Source organism: Lynx rufus, unplaced genomic scaffold (assembly GCF_022079265.1).
Source record: "Lynx rufus isolate CCGP_SWC_20201006 ecotype Redwood Valley unplaced genomic scaffold, mLynRuf1.p SCAF_2, whole genome shotgun sequence".
Taxonomy (NCBI): domain Eukaryota; kingdom Metazoa; phylum Chordata; class Mammalia; order Carnivora; family Felidae; genus Lynx; species Lynx rufus.
In genome coordinates this window covers 95,155,985-95,172,745 of record NW_025814834.1, presented here as the reverse complement: position 1 = coordinate 95,172,745, position 16,761 = coordinate 95,155,985, and the positions used below count along the sequence as shown (strand labels likewise).

At 37.3% G+C, this 16,761-nt stretch overlaps 1 protein-coding gene across 1 annotated transcript in view; it reads right to left on the bottom strand.

Annotated features, from left to right (window-relative positions):
• ZRANB3 (zinc finger RANBP2-type containing 3) overlaps window positions 1–16,761 on the bottom strand; it is a 303,611-nt gene that overhangs the window by 74,720 nt on the left and 212,130 nt on the right. Inside the window, exons 10-11 of the mRNA XM_047084772.1 lie at window positions 7,620–7,791; window positions 5,696–5,812 (exon numbers count right to left, since the gene is read on the bottom strand). Of these exons, the coding sequence (XP_046940728.1) occupies window positions 5,696–5,812; window positions 7,620–7,791 (289 nt within the window). The remainder of the gene's footprint in view (window positions 1–5,695; window positions 5,813–7,619; window positions 7,792–16,761) is intronic.

Below are 16,761 nucleotides of genomic sequence, written 5' to 3'. Positions count from 1 at the left end.
CTGTAAGGTTCATGGTTTGGGGGCCCAAATCAGGCAAGACTATATACTGGCCAGGTGAAGCCACCAGTTTTGCTGTGCAGATGAGGGAAGCCATAGGCCATATTCTCTGTTCAAAAGTCACTATGCATGGGCTGTTAGATGGGCTATGCAGATACCATATGCTCTGGTAAGGTTTTCTGATCGGGTAGACTGGAGGCTGTATTCACTAATGAGTGGGGCCATAAATTGTTTCCCTGCCCGAGTGCAGTGGGAGAAGCAGCTACGATGCTAGTAAAGCTCTTTGTTGTCTTAAACTCAAGCTGACCTGTACCCCAAATTCCCTAGCTGAACAGGTGTCTGGCTTTGCTCTGCAAACTATCAACTCTGCCTGCCCTTCTACTGGCTCAGGTGCTTCTGGGCTACATAGCTTTCAGGTATTCTCACTAGCCCCTCTGGTCAGATGAGGCCAGGAATCAGAGTGGGTAGGTACAGTTATGTCTCACCCTTGCCTCAACTGGAAAGAGGACTGCTCTAGGTTACTCTCAATTTCTCGAATAGGCTCTCTGTTTGGGAGCTACTGTCAGCCTTAGATATGAATTAAGGCCTGTGCCTCATTCATAGGAATGAGGATTCCTGGAACTGGCTTTGCTCTGGGGGCAATCAGCTTGGCCCACTTGCCCCTTGGCTTGAGTGTTACTATGCTGCACAACTTCCAGATGTTTTCACTAGCCCCTCTGGTCAAATGTAGCCAGGAGACATTCTCTGTAGCAGGTGGGGCTATGACTAACCTCGCTGCCTGGGCATGGGCAAACTGGCCTCTACGGTGGGTGAAAATCCTCATATGATATGAATTAAGCAGATATGCACCCTGCTGTGCTCGTTGGTCAGAGTGTGTCACTGATGTGGTTCTGCACATGAGCAAAGTCACCCGTTGGGATAATAACAATGATGTTGCAGGTACAAACTCAGTGTGCCAAGGTTTAGGTGCTGGTTATTGCAAGCTCCTCCCTGCTTCTCTGTCACTGTCAAATTCCCACTGAGTGAGCCTCACAAGCTTCCCTGCAATCCCCATGGATAAAGATCAAAGTAATGGCTCTGGCAGGGCAACCCATAATACTGGGGTGGGGGTAGGGTGGTGCTGCTGGTGCTGGTTTTTGCCATGGATTTTCTTTTTCTGCTGGAGGAGCCAGAGGCTCAGGGGGAATATCCTCGAATGGTGCTGCATTGACTTCGGGGTACGGCTATGCAGTCAACATGTAGCCACTTCTCTTACCCTTATAATGTGGTCTGTCTTGGTCTTTAGGGTGTGGGGGAGAGGGGGGAGGGAAGGGATGTTTCAGCCTTACCCCTGTGTGCTAAGATTCTCTTAGGGGTATCTTCTTCCTGAATACTTGTTAGTTATTGTTCTTGTGAGGAGTAGCAAATTCAGAACAACCTATGTTGTCATCTTAGTGACCTATCAATTTCCTCTTTAATCCTGGACATAATCTTTGTTCTGAAGTCTCTATTATCTGATATTACAGTATTTACACATCAGCTTTCCTTTGATTATCTTTGCATGATATAACTTTTCTCATCCATTTATTTTTAACGTTTAGCCTTCATACACAAAAATAACTTTTTTGCAGATATCATGATTTATGCATATCATGATTTATGCGATGTAACTTGGTGGGTTTAGATCATTTACATCATATGTAATTATTGATAAAACTAGATTAAACCCCAACATCTTATTAGTTATGTTCTGATTGAGCCAGTTGTTCTTTTTCCTTTCTTTTCTGCCTTTTTTGGATTAATTTAGATTTCTTTTTTGTCATTATTGTGTCCATTATATGTACATTTTAAAACATTTTATCTTGAAATAATTTTAGACACACCAGAGGTTGCAAAAAAATAATAGTTTCTGTGTAACCTTAATCTAGCTTCCCTAATGATAATTTCTTATATAATCATAGTACCATAGGACCAGGAAAATGGCATTGGTATAATAACACTTTCTACCATCATAATTCCATTGTTTTGAAAATGTTATAAAAAATGGTGTCACATATGTAAACTTTTGAGACTGGCTTCTTTCCATCAGTATGAGACCTCTGGATTCATCCAGTTTGCTGTGTTTATCAATAGTTCATTCCTTCTTTTTTTTTTTTAAGTTTATTTTTGAGAGAGAGAGAATGAGAGATAGCAGGGGAGGGGCAGAGAGAGAAGGAGAGAGAGAGAATCCCAAGCAGGCTCCACACCATCAGTGCAGAGGCTGATGCAGGGCTCGAACTCACAAACCTTGAGATCATGACCTGAGCCAAAATCAAGAGTCGGACACTTAACCGACTGAGTGACCCAGGAGCCCCAATAGTTCAATTCCTTTTAACTGAGTATTCCATTGTATGGATATACTACAATTTGTTTGAAGGACATTTGGACTCATAAAGGGGTCTGTGTAAACCAAAGTTTTCATTGCTCTAGGATAAACATCCAGGACATTTAAGATTTTTTTATGATTATATTTTATCTCCTGTATTGGTTTATAAACTGATTGAAAAACTTTTCTTTTTCTTCAATTCTGTTTTTTATTTCTAGCACTTCCATTTTACTGTTGTTAAATTGTTCATATTGCTGTGGCACCTGGGGACTCAGTTGGTCGAGGGTCCAACTCTTGATCTTGGCTCAGGTCATAATCTTATGGTCATGAGATTGAGCCCAACATGGGGCTCCGTGCTGAGCATGGAGATGGCTTAAGATTTTCTCTTGCCTCCCCTGCTCACACAAGCATGCTGTCTCTTTCTCAAAAAAACTAAAAATAAATAAAATATTCATATTTATTCTGAAATTCTCCACCTTTTCATGTATACTGTTTACCTTTGCCACTAGATCATTTAACATATTATTCATAGCTTTCTACAAGACCTTGTCTAATAGTTCTACAGTCTAAGTCATTTATCAATTTGACTTTATTATTTGCTTTATCTCTTGAGAATGGATTATTTTTTTAAAAAATTACTTTTGTTTATTTCATAATTTCTATTATGTGTGAGAACTTATATGTAGAAGAATAGAACAGTCTGAGATAATTGATACTTATACCCAGAAATGGGCATGCTTTTTTTTTTTTTGAGGGGGGGTGGTCAGGGTGATAGTGTGGGAAGGAGTGAGACAATCTCATCAGTAATGAGTTTTATTTAGGTTCCCTTATATTTAGGTTCTTTTTTTGTTACATTTGCCTTCAATACACAACAAACTTTGAACTCCCCCAGCAATAGGATGCTTCTACCTTGTGCTAGTATGTGCCAAGGTTTTTTGTTTTGTTTTTTTTTTAGGTATTCCAGCTGCATACTCCAGTTGTCCCTACATGCCTGCACTGAAGACTCATGTCTCTCTCCCTTGACAGACTGATCTTCATGGTTTCTCAGTGTTAAGTTCCTGGTAGGGGGCAGGGGACCTCTTAAGTCTCCTAGTACCGACTCAACGTAAGGCAGGCCCCTTGATCCAGCTGAGCCTTACAGGTGGGACTTCCCTGGAGTTTCTGCCTCTCCCCCAGCTATAATGGATCTCTGTCTCATAACAGTGCAAGTTCCTGATTTCGATAGGGTTTTCTGCCTAGCCTGCATGGGTAAATAGCTTTTGTTACGAACCAGCACCCAGAAGCAATTTTGCTTAATATAAGGTTCTGGAAGTAGGTACTGGACTTAGTAGTCCACTAATGGGGGTGCTCTATGATCTTCTAGTCAGCACCTGGTAGAGGCCAATGGAAGTAAAGCTTCTGAGTGAGTGTGGACTTGCTGTGTCAAGACACCCTTATTCTGAATAGTCAGGATAGCCCACGCCGAGTCTTTATAATTTTCTTAAAATTTTAGCCATTTTCTTTTTATCCACTTTTATGGTAACTACCCTCATGCTAACCTTGTTCTGTCAGGTAATAAATTTTCATGTTTCATCTTTCCTCTCAACAAACTCAATAAAAGAAGAAAGTTTTCTGAACCTAAGAAAGCATATCTATGAAAAACTTAAAGATAACATCATAATTAATGGTGAAAGGCTGAATGCTTTCCCCCTATGGATGACAGCAAGGCAAAGTTGTTCAATCGTATTGCTTCTACTCAAAACTGTATTTGCATTCCTTCAATGTAATAGTCAAGAAAAATAAATAAAAGATTACACCCATGTCTTTACGTGCAGACAAAATGATGTTCTATACAGAAACTCCCACAGAATTTACCAAAAATCCATAAGCATTAATAAGTGAGCTCAGCAAAATGAAAGGACAAAAGTTCAATAAATAAAAAGAGACAATAATTCTGCATTTAGCAATAAAAAGTAGAAATTTAAATTTAAAAATACTATTTACAAGTGCCTAAAAAGACGTGAAATCACTAGAATAAATCTAGCAAAATGTATTCACTGAGACTAGAAAACAAGGCTAGGAGAAATTAAAGAAGACACTCTTTCCATAGATCAGGGAATTCAATAGTATTAAGAAGTCAGTTCTTCCAAATGAATTTATAATTCAAAATAATTCCAATCAAACTTGTATATACTTAACAAACTAATTATAAAACTCATCAGTCTTTTTATAAAATTTAACCTGTGTCTTCCATATGACCCAACAGTTCTATTCCTGGTTATTTACTCAAGGGAAATGAAAATCTGTCCATATAAAGATCAGTACATGAATGATCACAGCAATTTTACTCACAGTGGCCCAAACTCATAAGACACACCAAATGGTCATTAGCTGGTGAAGGAATAAATCCATACACTAGAATATTATTCAGAAATAAAAATGGAAAAAACGAAATGACATAGGCAAAAACATGGATCAGTATTCAGAAGCTTTATGCTAAGTGAAAGAAGCCAGACACAAGACTATATACTATATGATTCTATTTTTGTAACATTCAGGAAAACACAAACCTACAGTGATAGAAAGCAGATGTGTGAATGCTGAGGTGCAGAGGGCGGGTGTGAGGCAAAGGACTACAAAGGTGCATGAAAGAACTTTTTGTGGTAATGGAAATATTCTTTATCTTGATGGTGCTGGTGATTGACTCTATGTATTGGACAAGTCTCATCAGGCTATACATTTTAAAAGGATGAATTTCACTGAATGTAAATTGTACCTTAATATACCTTACTTAAAAAATTATCTTATAAAAAAATCTCAGAATTGGAAAGGAATGACACTCATTAGCATGTCTAAGTTCTACCATGCTAGTAAAAACAACAATGTGTGATGAATCTACTTTATATTCATACTGAGATTTAAAACTCTAACACCTCTAATTTGCACTTTTAGACAAATAGAATATGAGCACATCTATCTCTGTAGGGAACAAGAAACATAATACCAATTAAAAATGATTGACTTAAATAAAAAAAAAAACATTATTTGTAGCAGTTATGTAGCAAAAGCCACAGAAAAATCTGATGACAAAGATGAATATATTTATGTCCTTTAAATGAAAAAAATAAAGCGTATTATACTCCCTCATCAAAGTGTACCCATATATTGGAAAGGATAAGTATATGGACCAATATAACGGTGTTTATTATACCATTGTTTATGTTGAATATGTCTGAATTTTTCCATAAAAGAGAGTTAAAAAATTAAATGGCAAAGACATGCTGTAGTATGCAAATAAGCTGTTGAAATATAAGCATTAAAATACATTAAATAATTTGTATCAAGACAAATACATGATGTCCCAGCAATGAGTACCTTGGCAATAGCAGTTTGTTTAAACATGCGAGTAATCAACCCCATGACAGTCTCGGTGGCACCTGAATTTGGAGCTCTCATTAATTTTTCCCACTCCTCAAAACTGGTATTCAATTCCTGTGTGGGAGAAAATAATAATGTTTAGAAATACACCATAAAGAACAGAAAAGCAACTAATGCAATAATGAATTATGTCCTACTCTTTTTTCTTTTTTCTTTGGAAAGATATAAAAAGAAATTCTCAAAGATACCAATGTGTTCACTTAAAAACATCAATATGGGGCGCCTGGGTGGCTCAGTCGGTTGAGTGTCCAACTTAGGCTCAGATCATGATCTCATGGTTTGTGGGTTGGAGCCCACCGTGTTGGGCTCTGTGTTGACAGCTCACAGCCTGGAGCCTGCTTCGGATTCTGTGTCTCCCTCTCTCTGTCCCTCCCCTGCTCGTGCTCTGTCTCTCAAAAATAAATAAACGTTAAAAAAAACCCTTTTTTTAAAACATCAATATGGAGACAGGTCAGTCACATGTTCACACCAATGACAAAAACCAATGAAAAGCTGTGGGTGAAAGCCAAGCCCTTTGCTAATACCATAAATCAAACAATGGGAGCTTCCCCATATGGAAAAACATTTTGTAAAGTAAAAATAAAAGTCTGCATACATAAGAAAGGAAAATAGTGAAAATATATATAGCAGCAGGTATTTTGATAAAGAAATCGGATTTCATTTAAGTAAGCATAAAGACTTGAGGAATATTAGCAAAATAAAAATGTAACATAGTCACATATTGACTCTTATTTTTCTTTTGTTTTTTTAATGTCTATTTATTTATTTTGATAGAGAGAGTGTGCGTGTGAGGAGGGGAGGGGCAGAGAGAGGGAGAGAGACAGAATCCCTAGCAGGCTCCATGCTGACAGCATACAGCCCAATACATGACTCTATCCCATGAACCGTGAGATCATTACCTGAGCTAAAATCAAGAGTGTGATGCCTAACTGACTGAGTCCAGCAGGTACCCCTGTTTTTCTTTCTAATGCTAATATAATGGATAAAGAAAATCAGATCATTTTATTTTAACAATAACATATTGCTCAATGTTTACAAAATGTCTACCTTAAGCTTTCAAGATAAAACAACGTAATGAATAGTCTTTGTCGACAAAGTCTTGTCCAGATTTAAAGCAATTTCAGAGAATATATAAGCATTGCACTCCCTAAAAGTAAATGTAGGTCAGGATTTCTAAGGACCTTCACATCTTCCATCATGATCACAGTTTTAAGATCTCAAGAAGCCTACCTCCAATTTACTCTAGAAGATAGATCAAACTTGAAAAAAATCCTAGAGCAAGAAACACAACTCCCTTCCTAATTATTGGGCTTCACACGCTACAGATCCTTAGAATTCTTAATACTAAATTTTTGTTGCAATTGAAGTGCTTTTTTTCTACAGTGAGCAGAAATTTTTTTCAATCAGCAGGATACTGAATCTTTTCACATTGATGACTGAAGTTAATTACTTCCTGTTCTTGTCTTAAAATGATACAAAGTCAGTTCATATGTTCTATTAATTAAACCTATTTTAAGAAAGCAGACTTTTCCTTCTATGAAATATCAATATGTACAATCTTTCATAGTATAATTTAAAATGACTTAAAGTAAGACTTCCAATTGGGGCACTTGAGTTGGTGAGTTGGTTAAGTGTCCGACTCTTAGGTTTCAGCTCAGGTCATGATCTCATGGATCGTGAGTTCAAGACCCTCATCAGGCTCTGCACCGATAGTGCAGAACCTGCTTGGGGTTCTCTCTCTTTCCCTCTCTCTCTGCCCCTCCCCTGCTCACACACACACACATTCTCTCTCTCAAAATAAATAAACTTAAAAAAAAAATTAAAAAAGAAAAAAGACTTCCAATCAAACACATGTTCTTACCTTGGCAGCTGCTGATGGAAGATCAAAGGGAATCCGCTGCCTGACTTTAGGGGGCAGCTGGGTTAAAACATCAGTCTTCAATCTTCTAATCATTATGTCACTTAGTAGATGATGAAGTTCATTCAGATTTGATGCCCCTCTACAATCCCACTGAGGCCTTTTACCAAAAAATCTGTTAACATGCAGAAAAATTATGTTGCAAAGCTGACTGTTAGAGCAGGAAAACAATTTTTCCAGGTTTTTTTTTTTCCTTTTAATGATAAGGAGCCATGACACTGTTTTTACTGTTATTTCTGAATGCAAATTAGTTTCTTTTTTTTTTAATATATGAAATTTATTGTCAAATTGGTTTCCAGACAACACCCAGTGCTCATCCCAAAAGGTGCCCTCCTCAATACCCATCACCCACCCTCTCCTCCTTCCCACCCCCCCATCAACCTTCAGTTTGTTCTCAGTTTTTAACAGTCTCTTATGCTTTGGCTCTCTCCCACTCTAACCTCTTTTTTTTTTTTTTTTCTTTTTTCCTCCCCCTCCCCTATGGGTTCCTGTTAAGTTTCTCAGGATCCACATAAGAGTGAAACCATATGGTATCTGTCTTTCTCTGTATGGCTTATTTCACTTAGCATTACACTCTCCAGTTCCATCCACGTTGCTACAAAAGGCCATATTTCATTTTCTCTCATTGCTACGTAGTATTCCATTGTGTATATAAACCACAATTTCTTTATCCATTCAACAGTTGATGGACATTTAGGCTCTTTCCATAATTTGGCTATTGTTGAGAGTGCTGCTATGAACATTGGGGTACAAGTGCCCCTATGCATCAGTAGTCCTATATCCCTTGGATAAATTCCTAGCAGTGCTATTGCTGGGTCATAGGGTAGGTCTATTTTTAATTTTCTGAGGAACCTCCACACTGCTTTCCAGAGCGGCTGCACCAATTTGCATTCCCACCAACAGTGCAAGAGGGTTCCCGTTTCTCCACATCCTCTCCAGCATCTATAGTCTCCTGATTTGTTCATTTTGGCCATTCTGACTGGCGTGAGGTGATACCTGAGTGTGGTTTTGATTTGTATTTCCCTGATAAGGAGCGATGCTGAACATCTTTTCATGTGCCTGTTGGCCATCCGGATGTCTTCTTTAGAGAAGTGTCTACTCATGTTTTCTGCCCATTTCTTCACTGGGTTATTTGTTTTTCGGGTGTGGGGTTTGGTGAGCTCTTTATAGATTTTGGATACTAGCCCTTTGCCTGATATGTCATTTGCAAATATCTTTTCCCATTCCGTTGGTTGCGTTTTAGTTTTGTTGGTTGTTTCCTTGGCTGTGCAGAAGCTTTTTATCTTCATAAGGTCCCAGTAATTCAATTTTGCTTTTAATTCCCTTGCCTTTGGGGATGTGTCGAGTAAGAGATTGCTACGGCTGAGGTCAGAGAGGTCTTTTCCTGCTTTCTCCTCTAGGGTTTTGATGGTTTCCTGTCTCACATTCAGGTCCTTTATCCATTTTGAGTTTATTTTTGTGAATGGTGTGAGAAAGTGGTCTAGTTTCAACCTTCTGCATGTTGCTGTACAGTTCTCCCAGCACCATTTGTTAAAGAGGCTGTCTTTTTTCCACTAGATGTTCTTTCCTGCTTTGTCAAAGATGAGTTGGCCATACGTTTGTGGGTCTAGTTTTGGGGTTTCTATTCTATTCCATTGGTCTGTGTGTCTGTTTTTGTGCCAATACCATGCTGTCTTGATGATGACAGCTTTGTAGTAGAGGCTAAAGTCTGGGATTGTGATGCCTCCTGCTTTGGTCTTCTTCTTCAAAATTCCTTTGGCTATTCGGGGCCTTTTGTGGTTCCATATGAATTTTAGGATTGCTTGTTCTAGTTTCGAGAAGAATGCTGGTGCAATTTTGATTGGGATTGCATTGAATGTGTAGATAGCTTTGGGTAGTATTGACATTTTGACAATATTTATTCTTCCAATCCATGAGCAGGGAATGTCTTTTCATTTCTTTGTATCTTCTTCAATTACCTTCATAAGCTTTCTATAGTTTACAGCATACAGATCCTTTACATCTTTGGTTAGATTTATCCCTAGGTATTTGATGCTTCTTGGTGCAATTGTGAATGGGATCAGTTTCTTTATTTGTCTTTCTGTTGCTTCATTGTTAGTGTATAAGAATGCAACTGATTTCTGTACATTGATTTTGTATCCTGCAACTTTGCTGAATTCATGTATCAATTCTAGCAGACTTTTGGTGGAGTCTATCGGATTTTCCATGTATAATATCATGTCATCTGCAAAAAGCAAAAGCTTGACTTCATCTTTGCCAATTTTGATGCCTTTGATTTCCTTTTGTTGTCTGATTGCTGATGCTAGAACTTCCAGCACTATGTTAAACAACAGCCGTGAGAGTGGGCATCCCTGTCGTGTTCCTGATCTCAGGGAAAAAGCTCTCAGTTTTTCCCCGTTGAGGATGATGTTAGCTGTGGGCTTTTCATAAATGGTTTTTATGATCTTTAAGTATGTTCCTTCTATCCCGGCAAATTAGTTTCTAAAAGCTCAGCTTGAGAAATAGTAATGAGTAAGATTACATATTACTCTCAGCCACAGAAAATGTTAATTGTCTAACATACTGTTTACGCTGAGTTAATGCAAGACTAGAATGAACTGATAACTTTAACTACCACTGGCATTTTGGGTGGGCTCACAAATGGCAGTGTGCTAAACAGATCTAGCCCCATGTAGGCACTACTTGCCAGTGTTCCAGCTAGTCTACATAACAATCAAACCACCTAGAACACTGCCATAATCTTTAAAAGAAGGTATCTCCCACTCTGCTGTTAAACATAACAGATTCATCACTTGGTGATCTCTTCTTCCTTTGAAACCACTGGACAGACAGTAAAGGAAATTAAAAAAAAAAAAAAAGACACAAACCCACTATGAAGAGAGGAGGGGAGAGAAAAAATCATAGGATAAAAAAAATCTCAACATATATTTGTAAGTCAATGCTGACAGACCAATGGTAGCTAATTTGGCAAAAGCAAAGAAACCACAACTTAAAGTGCTTGCAAAAGTAAACACATCCTCTAGACCTTTGAGAAGATCAGAAGTTAGAAGAACCAAGCATTGAGGGTGTAAAGAAAAGAGTTGGAATCTACTGGATCTACTGAACCTAGGGATCAAGAGAGCTGGCCTAATAATATCCCCCTATCATGACAACCTAAAAACTACCCACAAAATTCCCAATCATCTTCTAGGGCCCATACTATTGAAGATAGCTGGTAGAGAATAATTAACAGGAAAACTCCTGTTAGGTTGTATCATGATTACTGACATTAATATTTAAATGATTATTCATTTTAATGGCATTGTGGTCGTATTTTAGGACAATAGTGTCAATTTAAGAAACTTGAAACTCGTTAGCTTTATTTTTTTAATTAAATGTATTTTGGTAACAAACATACAAGATTAGTATAGACAACATTAAAAACATGCATTTGCATGTAGAATCAACTAGAAAATTAGAGTGAATGGATGCAACTACTGTATGATAACATGAGAGATATTATTTGGTTGTGATCAATAAGAAATTCACTTCTTGTTTATTATTTTTTAATTTTTATTTTGAGGCAGGGGAAGGGCAGAGGGAGAGGGAGATGGAGAATCTTAAGCAGGCTCCCTTGATCTAATGACCTGTGAAATCATGACCTGAATCAAAATCAAGAGTTGGAGGCTTAATCAACTAAACAACCCAGAAACCCCTCAAATTCACTTGTTATTTAAAAGAAAAACTAAGTGCTGGCATTGTAAAAGAAGAAAAAAAAAGCCTTACTAGATTTATTTATAATTGCTATAAATTATATTATTGAAGTTGACTTCCTTTAATGTCTTATGTCCCCCAAATTTATATTAAAAATTTATATACTAATGAAATTGGAAGAATAACTTGCCAATACCCAATTATGTCACCATTTTTTCCATTCACAATCATATAATTAGGTACATTTTGACCTCCTGGTAAAAAAATATATATATACACATATATATATTTAATTATTAAAATATTTTTAAATTTTTAAAAATAATTTAAATTAATAATTTAATTATTAAAATAATGATTAAAATATCAAAATATACCTATATATCTATATCCAATGTTCAGATATATATATATCCAATGTTCAGAACTACCAATGATAGGAAAAACAGGTTGAATCTTTTGTTTTTTGAGAATGAAATGTTTACAATTAAAATGAATTCTGCACACTCTCCATCTATGCAATACAGTGTGCAGGTATACAACATGCTAGGTGGAGGTCTTCTGGCACAAGTGTTCCACAATGGCAGGGACAGCACACAGATGTCTTCACACAGGCCAACCACATGGGCCTCACTTGCCTCATCCAGAGCACCAATATTTGTGCTCTGAAAGGGCAAGTCTGTTTAGAAGTCAGAGCAATCTAATTTCAGATGGAACTGTATCATAACAGGCAAAGGTTTCCTCACTCCTCCAGGAAAGGATGCACTATGGAGAGAAGCTTTTATAGCCAGTTGCCTCTGGGGTGCTTTATCACTGATTGATTGCAAGCCCTGTGCCTGGTATGAGCTATGGTTTAGAGAAATCCTTTCTCCCAACACCCTTTCTCTTTAGGCTAGAGTCAGACTGCTAGAGGTGGCCCTCTTTAGAGTGTTGGCAGGCCACATGCTGCTGAACACCCTGCCTCAAGTTTGGGGTATAAAGGGGAAATGAGATGGGGAGGGGAGGCTAAAAGATATGTCACCTATAAATGTCTGGTCTCTTCCTGCTAAATTTGATGGTAAATACATATACTTTTAGAATAGCCTGTTCTTTTCTTTAAGCAGCTTTACTGAGATGTAATTCATAATGCCATATAATTCACCCACTTAAAGTACACAACTCAATGATTTCTCATGTCCTCTCAGTTATGACCAACCATCACCACAGTAAATGTTAGAACGTTTTCAACATCTCAAGAAGGAACCCCATAATCTTTAGCTATCAATCCCTTAACCACTGTCCTGCCCCCAAAACCTAAGCAACCATTAATCCATTTTCTATCTCAAAGGATTTCCCTAAACTTTCATAGACAGAGAATAGTGTATAGTCTCTTGTGACTGTACCCCTCACTTTACTAATTTTGTAATGTTTTCAAGGTTCACCCATGCTATAGCATATATTCATTTTTTAGGGCTAAATAATATTCCATTATATGGATATACCATCCCATTTATCTGTTGACAGACATTTTGGTTGTTTCCAACTTTTAGCTTTTATAAATAATGTTCCTGAAAGCATTCATGTACAAGTATTTGTTTGGACATATATTTTTCATTACTCTTGGGTATATACCTAGGTGTTGAAAAGCTGAGTCATATGGTACAACTACATTTAACCATTTGAGAAAGTGCCAGATAGTTTTCCAAAGCAGCTATATCAGATTACATTACTACTGACAGTGTTCAAGGGATCCAATTTTTCCAAAACCTTACCAATACTTGTAATCTGACTTTTTTTTTAATGTTTATTTTTGAGAGAGAGAGAGAGAGACAGAGAGAGAGAGCACAAGTGAGGGAGCAGCAGAGAGAGAAGGAGACACAGAATCTGAAGCAGGCTCCAGGCTCTGAGCTGTCAGCACAGAGCCTGACACAGGGTTTGAACTCATGAACCATGAGATCATGACCTGAGCCAAAGTCGGACCCTCAATCAACTGAAACACCCAGGCAACCCTAACAAAATGGTCATTTGACTTTTTGATTCCAGCCATCCTAGTGGGAATGAAATGGCAGCTCACTGAGGTTTTGATTTGCATTTTTCTGACGATTAATGATGCCATTTTTTTTTTCATGTGCTTTTGGCCATTTGCAGGTCTTGTTTGGAGAAACGTCTATGCAAACCCTTTGCCATTAAAAAAAAATTTTTTTTAATGTTTATTTTTGAGAGAGAGAGAGAGAGAGAGAGAGAGAAAGCGAGCAGAGAGGGGCAGAGAGAGATGGAGAGAATACCAAGCAGACTCTGCCCTAACAGTACAAAGCCACATGTGGGGCTCAAACGCATGAACTGTGAGATCATAACCTAAGCCAAAATTGGGTGCTCAACCAATGAAGCCTGTATTCAAGAAACAGTATTTTACCAGAGAATAATCTGTTAGGATTTTATCAGAGCCTGACTGCTCTAGAAGAGAAATAGCCACCTCCATTCCCCTGTAGCCATACTTTCTTGCCTAAGTGGGGAAAAGCGACTGAGAAGCACTGGTTTATTTCACAGTCTAGGCATATGAGTTCAACAAAAGATTGAGACCTATGGACTATAGAAAGCTTCCCCTCCCTCCACAACTTATACAACTACATTACCAGAAGTCACTTACTAAAGTTCTTTTCACTTGGTTAATCATGTCCACCTTTCAATAAAAAAAACCATTATAAGGCATACTGAAAGGTAAAAAAAACAGTCTGAAGAGACGGAGCAAGCATCAGAATCAGAGTTATATATGTCAGGAATGCTGTAATTTTTTAAAAATATGATAAATATTATAAGGCTATTAATGGGAAAGGTAAACAAGCAAGAATAAATGGATAATATATGCAGAGATAAGGAAATGCTAAGAAAGAATAAAAATGAAATGCAGGGGCACCTGGGTGGCTCAGTCAGTTGAGCTTTTGACTTCGGCTCAGGTCATGATCTCACGGTCCGTGAGTTTGAGCCCCGCATTGGGCTCTGTGCTGACAGCTCAGAGCCTGGAGCCTGCTTCGGATTCTGTGTCTCCCTCTCTCTCTGCCCCTCTCCTGTTCATGTGCAGTATGAAGAATGCCTTTAATGGTCCCATTAATAGACTGGACATGGCTGAGAAGAGACTCTCTAAGCTTCAGGATATAATAGAAAATACCCAAACTGAAAAGCTTAAGGAAAAAACACTTGGAGCACCGGGGTGGTTCAGTTGGTCAAGTGACTGAGTCCTGATTTCAGCTCAGGTCATAATCTCACAGTTCATGAGATTGAGCCCTGTGTCGGGCTCCATGCTGACAGCACAGTGCCTGCTTGATACTCTCTATCTCTCTCTCTCTCTCTCTCTACTACTCCCCTGCTCTCTCTCTCTCTCTCTCAAAATAAATAAATTTTAAAAAGACTGAAAGCAACATAATAGAGCATCCAAAAACTATGGGAAAAACTATAAAAAGTGTAACATACAAATAATGGGAATACCAGAAGAAGAAGAAGAAAGAGAGAATGTAAGAGAAGAAATATTTGAAATAATAATGACAGAACTATTCTATTTAATGTCAAGACACCAAAACACTGAACCAGAAAGTTCAAGGAACATCTAGCAGGATAAATACCCCAAACACTGTACCTACGCACATCATATTCAAACTTCAGAAAATCAAAGATAAAATCTTGAGAGAAAGTCAAAATTTTAGGAAAAAACATAGTGCCTATACAGGAGCAAAAGTAAGAATTACATACAACTTCACCTCTTTAACACAACAAGAGAGCGAAGAGAAATATTTCAAGCGGTGAAAGAAAAAATTCACCAACCTAGAATTCTGTATTCTATGAAATTATTTTTGAAAAGTCAAGGAGAAATGAAGACTTTACCAAACAAAAATTAATAAAATTTGTTGCTAGAAGACTGGCTTTGCAAGAAATACTAAAAGAAGTTCTTCAGAGAGAAGGAAAATGATAAAGGTCAGAAAATCAGATCTATATAAAGAAGGGAAGAATGTTAGGGAATGAATAAGTGAAGATAAAATAAAAACTTTTATTTTTCTTATTCTTAATTCTCTAACAACAGTATGATCAAAATAATAATAGCAAAAATGTATTCCATTACATTCTTTTTATCTGTTGAACTATGCTTTACACATTAAGTGACATGATTGACAGCAATCTATCTATCTATGCTTATTCATAAGTGAAATGAAGGACATTGAGGATACAAGGGACTACAGGGAGGAATCAGGATTATTTTAATATTATAAGGTACTTGCAATGACCATGGTATGGCAATGACATTTTAGATACAACACCAAAGGCACAATCTAATCAAGAAATAATTGATGAGTGGGACTTCATTAACATAAAAACATTCTGCTCAATGAAGGACAACATCAAGAGAATGAAACAATAGTCAGATTGGGGGAAATAGTCAAAAAAGATAGATCTATGAAAGACTGTTTTCCAAAATATAAAAAGAACTCTTAATAAGAAAAATGAACAACTTGATTAAAAAATGGCAAAAGATGTAAACAGGCATCTCACCAAAGACACACAGATTCCAAGAAAGCATAGGAAATGATGTACAACATTGTAAGTCATTAGGAAATTGCAATGTAAAACAGCAAGAAACTCATATATACTTATTAGAATGGCTAAAGTCTCAAATACTAACAATACCAAATGCTGACAAGGATGTGAAACAACAAGAAATCTCAGTCACTGCTCTGGGAATGCAAAATGGTAAAGACACTTTGGAAGAGTATTTGACAGTCTTACCATACGATACAGAAATCATGCTTCTTGATATTTATCCAGAGGATTTGAGAACTAACGTCTAAACAAAAATCTGCACATGAATGCTTACAGCCAAACTGCCACAACTTGGAAGCAACCAAGATATTCTTGAACAGGTGAATGGATAAGCAGTGGTACATGCCAGCAGTGGAATACCACTAGGCACTAAACAAGAATGAGCTATCAAGCTATGAAAAGACATAGAGGCACCTTAAATGTATATTAATAAATCAAAGAAGCTTATCTTAAAAAGTTACCTACTATGTGATTCCAACTATTAAATAGTCTCAAAAAGGCAAAACTATGGAAACAGTAAGATGGTTCCCAGAAGTTACAGAGAAAGGAACGATGAAGAAGCAAAGCACAGAAAAATTTTAAGGCAGTAAAACTATTCCATATGATACTACAATGGTAATGAACCAAAATGTAAACTATGGACATAAGGTAATAGTGATGTGTCAAGGTAGGTTCATTGATTATAACAAACATGCCATTACGGTGCAGAATTTCAGAGTCAGGGAGGTTTTACTTTTTAAGTGCAGGGGGTATATGGAAGCTCCCTGTACTTTCCACTCAATTTTGCTGTGACATATGCTCTTAGAAAATCGCTTATTAATTAGTT